At 50.5% G+C, this 6,571-nt stretch overlaps 1 protein-coding gene across 1 annotated transcript; it reads right to left on the reverse strand.

The window, feature by feature from the left end:
* Window positions 1–263: 263 nt before the first annotated feature.
* On the reverse strand, window positions 264–2,152 carry LOC123168034 (zealexin A1 synthase). The gene is made up of 2 exons (XM_044585899.1): window positions 1,220–2,152; window positions 264–1,128 (listed from the first exon to the last, which is right to left on the reverse strand). Exons 1-2 carry the CDS (start codon window positions 2,129–2,131, stop codon window positions 484–486), a joined length of 1,557 nt encoding a protein of 518 aa, XP_044441834.1. The 5' UTR covers window positions 2,132–2,152; the 3' UTR covers window positions 264–483.
* Between the last annotated feature and the right edge of the window lie 4,419 nt (window positions 2,153–6,571).

The raw sequence follows: 6,571 nt of genomic DNA on the forward strand, positions 1-6,571 counted from the left end.
ATTTCAAGGCTCGAAGGAATAGAACATACTAAAGGTAATTTTCAGATTTTTAGCCATTTAAGTACTTTTATTTGGGCAGTTTATTATGTTCTACTGATAAGTTTAATTGTATTGGTATCTTGTAGGTTAATGAACCTTGTTGTCCGACAATGTATGTTGAAATTCGAAAATGTGAGACATTCTTTTCAAGTAATTATGTCCCTTTTGTTTTATCAATATGGTAAGCATTTTGATGGCCACATTTTGTGTTTACAAATCGCCTTCAATTATATTATATTCAATAATGTGTGCTAGAAGTAATGAAGTACACCTTTATGCAATGCATCGTTGCATAAAAAAATTATGCCTTGTTAAAGTGGTGCATCGGGAGCTCCGCCCCTGCCTATATGTACGCCCACAAGGCTCAAGCAGTAAAACATCACTTTCACCAATCTCTCACTATTCCTTCAACCCTTAGTACATGTATGTACAGTCAGAACGGTCTTAATGTGGTGGAGAGGTTGGCAGTGGCACGCGAAGCGAAGGGCGCAGCAGGAGGTTGGCCTTCCGCCGAGCGGTGACACCGATTTGCTCTGTCATGTCGAACTCGGCCGGGTTTGAGATGTTCGGCGCCTCCCAGTCAAAGTGGAGCAGCATGCTAGCAAGCGGGAGCTCCACGCTGGCCAGGCCGAACGCCATCCCGGGGCACATTCTCCGCCCAGCGCCGAACGGCAGCAGCTCGAAATCTGTCCCCCTAAAGTCCACGTCTACCCCAGCGCCGGACTCGAAGCGCTCCGGCCGGAACTCGGCCGCGTCGGGCCCCCAGGATCGCTCATCACGGCCTAGTGCCCAGGTATTGACGATCACCTGCGTGCCCTTGAGCACGTCGAAGCCCAGAACTTTGCATGGTTCCTGGCACTCGCGCGGGAGCATCAGCGGCAGCGGCGGGTGCAGACGGAACGTCTCCCGGATGACCAGGCGCATGTATGGGAGCTCGCCGAGCTTGCCCTCGTCGACCGTGCCATCACCCTCGAAGGCTCGCCGTACCTCCGCCGTCGCCTTCACCATCGCTGTTGGGTTCCTCATCAGCTCCGCCATCGCCCACTCTAGTGTCGTCGCAGACGTCTCGCTCCCAGCGGTGAAGATGTCCTGCGCGCAGGTCAAATCACTATTGATAAGGAGGGGTTAGAAGACACCGCAGAGATCCGTGCGATATATACAATATGGATGGGATGCTCACAAAGATGACGCCTTCGACGGCAACCATGTCGATGACACCGTCTTTGTGTATTTTGAGGAGCACGTCCAGCACGTCCTCCTCGCCGCCCTGGCCCTCCTCCCTCCTCTCTAGATGCTCGTGGATGATGCCCTTGATGATCCCGAACACGCTGGCATGGATCTCCTCGGCACGGCGGAGGGCGTTGCTGAGCCGTCCGGCGAGCCACGATGACGGCCATAGGTCCGCCGTGTTAAGCCCGGTGGCAAGGCGGACTATTCTGTCAAGCTCATGCAGGAAGAGGTCCCGCTGCTTGGAGTCGCACCGGCTGCCCATGACGGCGCGGAACGTGCCGTCGGAGACGAGCGCGGACAGCAGCGCGCGCAAGTCCACCACGGGACCGGCGGACTGGATGGCGCGCAGCATGGTGGCGACCTCCTCCTCGCGGATGGCCCGGAAGGAGCGCACGCGTCCCGCCGTAAGGACCTCCGTCACGGCGATCTTGCGGAGCTGGCGCCAGTAGTCGCCGTAGGGCGCGAAGATCATATCCCGGCCGCCGCAGGTGAGGACGCCCATGGTAGCCGTGAGCCGCCGCGTCGCGAACGCCAGGTCCTGGGTCTTGAGTACCTCGCGCGCCGCGTCTGGCGACGACAGCACCATTGTGGGCACCGAGCCGAGCCGGAGCAGCATGACCGGCCCGTGGCGCATGGCCAGGTCGCGCAAGGCACGGTGCGGGAGCTGCCTGACGAGGTGGTGAAGGCTTCCGATGACCGGCAGCTGCCACGGCCCCGGCGGGAGCCGCAGACCGTTGTTTGCCCTCTTTCTCCATGTAAGTGCAAGCGCCAGGGGCACGAGGACGAGAGCCCAGCCGAGGTAGACGGAGTAGTACCGGGAGGTGGTGTCCTCCATTTGTATGTGCTGTGAAGGACGTCGCATGCCTGAGAGATTCCAACTTTTTCGACCACATATATAGACTTCTCCGAGACTTTCGACATGTATATGCACTCTCTCGATCGATAAAAAACATCATAGAAAATATCTCAACCCTGTTCTGCCAAAATAAAGTTGAAGAAGGCGTACATCTTCCTCCATACAAATAACCGTATAATATTCCCCACCACCGGCGCTCTGGCGGCTAAGGGGAATAGTGCCCCGACTTGCTGCACCACTAATTTCCACACCCTAAAAAAAGTTTTTCTAAGACTAGGATAATAATATAAGCTAGTAACATGCACATGTTAGTAGTCTATGTTACCACTTCTATAGTGGGAAGTAACATATATGTGGTAACATGCAACACTTCATTTATTAGGCTATAGACACATCTTGCCTTGATATATTACTATCTTTCTCTCTTTCTTCATTTATTATTTGTCGCATCATCTATTTTATCTAGATATGTATGATGTTACTATCTATATTACTCCCACTATAGGTAGTCTAAGCATGTGATGTGGACCGAACACTGCCTTGCATGCATCATCGTGCTCAGCGTACAGCTGGTAGCTGTCGTGATCGAGTACATCGACCGGTATGTATACATCCACATAATTAATGGGAAGCAAGTTGCGTGTCTCCACGGCACAGAAGATTCCACAAGCTGCCTATACATAAATATATTCCTGCCCATTAAGTGCGAACATGTAATTTCTTGGTCATGCACGTGCATATGAGTGTTTGACAAAAACAGATATGTCGAATTTCCATCTTTCTCTCTTTTTTGAGTTGGAAATTTCCGTCTTTCAAGAGCCGTTAATGAATAGACTAGGAAACATGTCCGTGCGTTGCTACGGGATGGAGGGACAGTGGTTGGAGAGAGGGTGGTGCATGGAGGGCTTCCGCTGAGTGTAATTTTTCTCGACTTTGAAGCACATTCTTCAAGAGTAGTAACTAATTCAAAGGATTTTTGAAGTTAGAGCACACATGATGTTTCTCGCCTCACTTGAATAAGACGTTGTATTAGACCATTCATATATAGTGACAACATACATCTCACCAGTATTTTAAACAGCGTAGTGATGATTAAAAAAATAATACATGCAACACTTATGTTTTGAGTTATTGATATCACACAATAAAAATGTCGTATACTTCGCTTAGCGCCCAAGCATGTTGTGTGTGTGCTAACCATCAAGTCCTTGTCGTATAGATGTATAACTTCGTGTTCTGTCGCGATATATCCAGGATTTTCCATCGCAATTGAATCTTTCCTTAGTGTGTTGCGTCTCAATTCACGGTTAGCTGTAATTTGCTCTATTCTAGCTTTCTTTTATTCTGGTTGCATATTTGTGTCTTTCTGCCTTTCTTATGCATGCTTTGTTAACTTTTGTGTTGGCTTCATGTTTGTATTTTTCTTCTTTCCTTGTGTGTATTTTTTGCATCTGGGTCAAATATTTAGTTCTTTTGTTTAGTTGATAGGCTCCACGATGTTTTTTTAGTTCGTTTTTCTTCATTGGTCATCCATACATACCGCTCTCTATCTATTTTTCTTCTTTGTTCCTTGCCATCCATGACTCGATATTGCCATTCGAATTGCTTGCCTGCAAGAAAGTTTTTTATACTATTGATTGCCTCATTAGTCCTCACAATTTATCCCATGTTAAAGAAAGAAATCTCTCTACCAACCTCTAAAAAGGAACCGCACCCTGAAAAAAGGACTACACGCTGCAAAAGAAAATTCTACGATCCCTATTATGTTATCCCTCATGCATAGCTCGCCTCGCTCCTATCCTCCCTACCCCGATCCTAGCAATCTTGTGGCGGCGAGTTCGATCGGCAGCAAATGGCGCCTCCTGGATCTTCCACCAATTTCTTCCTGCTATATCAGGTGTGTTGAATTTATATGAGAAAAGCCAGACCAAGAAGAACACAACTTCGATTGATTGCCTCATTAGCTGCCTCCATCCGTTCTGCAACAATAGACAAGGTATGAGGGCCGCCATCCAGCGCCAATTCTTGTTATTTTGAATATCTGTGCATGGGCGCTCTCTCTTATTCCATCTAAAATCCAACGACATCATGTGCCTCCATCAGCGTCATCCACCTGTCCTGGACGCCATTGCAGACGCAACAGAGATTATATTGAGGGTGGTAGTACGGGTACAGAATTGCCAATACCTTTGACAGTAGGGACAAAAACGGATTCGTCAGATCAGGCCCGCGCGGGAAGTGATCGGCACATAAAAGCAGCATAGGGCGTGCTTGGTTGCCTGCATAGGCCTCGACCAGGCCCGCGCGGGAAGTGATCAACCTGTTTGGTAGCCCGCATACACTATTGGACCTGCATCACACGCTTCTTAAAGCACCTCTGGGCCTGGCTCACTGGGAACGCACGAATCGGCAGTTTCTCCAGGGCCAGGCCCGAGCGGTGCACGTGGGCGGCGGCTGCACGCGCGCGGCTACGCTCGAGAAGCCGTGTTGCTTCCCGAAGCGCCGGCAGTTATTAGCCTCACCGCTCCCTCTCCCCACTCTTTCCTACTCTCCCAACTCTCACCGGTGGCGGCGGATCGGAGCAGAGGAATAAGACCACCGGACTCCATCACCGGCGGTGGCGGATCGGCGCAGAGGAAGAAGACCACCGGACTCCATCGATGGCGGTAAGCACTTCTCTCTCTTCGACATGCACGCTAGATTCGATCCACGGCGATAGATTCGATCCACGGCGGAGGGGAATGGGGAATAGAGGTAGATAAGCATAGGGGTAGTTCATAGTAGTTCATACAAGTTCATACATGTAAGATCGGAATGCAGAAGGGGGATTGGGGGATAGGGGGATAGGGGGTACACAACGAAAACCGGCTGACCGCGGCTGCCGTCACCGGCATGCGGAGCGGCTGGTCGAGTCGCTGGCCTTCATCTTCTTCTTCATCGCCGTGCGGGCCGGCGGGTCATCGTCGTCGTCCTCGGCGAGTCGAGGTCGATCTGCCAGGTACGACGGCCTGGCTCCGGCGCCCTCGCTGTCATGTGCACCGCTTCTTCTTCCTCTTCCTTAGGCTCCCCAGCGATGACCGCCGGCGACGCGATAGCCGTCTCCCAGTACATTGCGGCACGGCGGTCATTAGGAGCCCAGTAGATCTTGTACTTGCACCACTTCTTCCTCTGTTTAGCGTCGTCGGAGATGGCCTGATTCATGGCCCAGCGAATGATGTCAACTGCCATCGCGTCCTTCGCTGGGTCAGGAATCAACGTCTTCAGCTCTTCTTTAGTGGCCTTCATGAGCACTGCATTAGATTCGTTCTGCATGTCCGGCATGGAGCCAAAGTTAGAGCACACCTCCATGGTGCTCTCGAACTTGGTGCGGTCACCAGCCGACCATCCGAGGAAGAAGGCCCTCCAGCCAATACCCCAAGGGAAGGGGTTGGCGTTGGAGTTGGAGCTAGAGCTCATGGCGATGGGAGGAGGAAGGTTGACAGTGAGAGAAGAGAGGGGGTGGGTAAGTAGTGGTGGGTAGGGTGAGTAAATATAGGGGGGGTGGAGAGGAGGAGAAGAGTGAAAATCATGCTGTTTTAACTACATGCTCTTCAATTAGCCATGAACTCTGTGTTGTGCTTGACTCCATGAATTGTGTGCAGATCGAGGAGAGTAATGAGATGGGCACGAAGGTGCTCCCGGCCCTTGACAACAAGGGCAAGGAGTGCCTTCACCCAATGCCCGACGAGGTTGTGCTGCCGCCCACCACCGAGGAAGACCCGAAGACGCCTGAGGGCGGCGACGACGAGGGCATGGAGGAGCCCCCCAGCAACAAGCGCCGCAAATACGGCCACTATCATTAGGAGGATGGCCCAACTCACTTCTGCAAGGTCATCCTTGCACCGAAGCTTGAGTGCATCCCCATGCCCCAGGACTTCACCAAGCACTTCTGAAGGAAATATGCCCTAGAGGCAATAATAAAGTATTATTTATTTCCTTGTATCATGATAAATGTTTATTATTCATGCTAGAATTGTATTAACCGGAAACATAATACATGTGTGAATATATAGACAAACAGAGTGTCACTAGTATGCCTCTACTTGACTAGCTCGTTAATCAAAGATGGTTATGTTTCCTAGCCATAGATATAAGTTGTCATTTGATTAACGAGATCACCTCATTAGGAGAATGATGTGATTGAATTGACCCATTCCGTTAGCTTAGCACTCGATCGTTTAGTATGTTGCTATTGCTTTCTTCATGACTTATACATGTTCCTATGACTATGAGATTATGCAACTCCCGTTTACCGGAGGAACACTTTGTGTGCTACCAAACGTCACAACGTAAATGGGTGATTATAAAGGTGCTCTACAGGTGTCTCCAAAGGTACTTGTTGGGTTGGCGTATTTCGAGATTAGGATTTGTCACTCCGTTTGTCGGAGAGGTATCTCTGGGCCCACT

This window comes from Triticum aestivum, chromosome 7D (assembly GCF_018294505.1).
Source record: "Triticum aestivum cultivar Chinese Spring chromosome 7D, IWGSC CS RefSeq v2.1, whole genome shotgun sequence".
Classification (NCBI taxonomy): Eukaryota; Viridiplantae; Streptophyta; class Magnoliopsida; order Poales; family Poaceae; genus Triticum; species Triticum aestivum.

Coding starts and splice junctions, on each gene's coding strand:
- LOC123168034 (XM_044585899.1), bottom strand. CDS start 2,131: ATGCGACGTCCTTCACAGCACATACAAATGGAGGACACCACCTCCCGG. Junction 1,129..1,219: donor CCGTCGAAGGCGTCATCTTT/GTGAGCATCCCA, acceptor ACCTGCGCGCAG/GACATCTTCACCGCTGGGAG.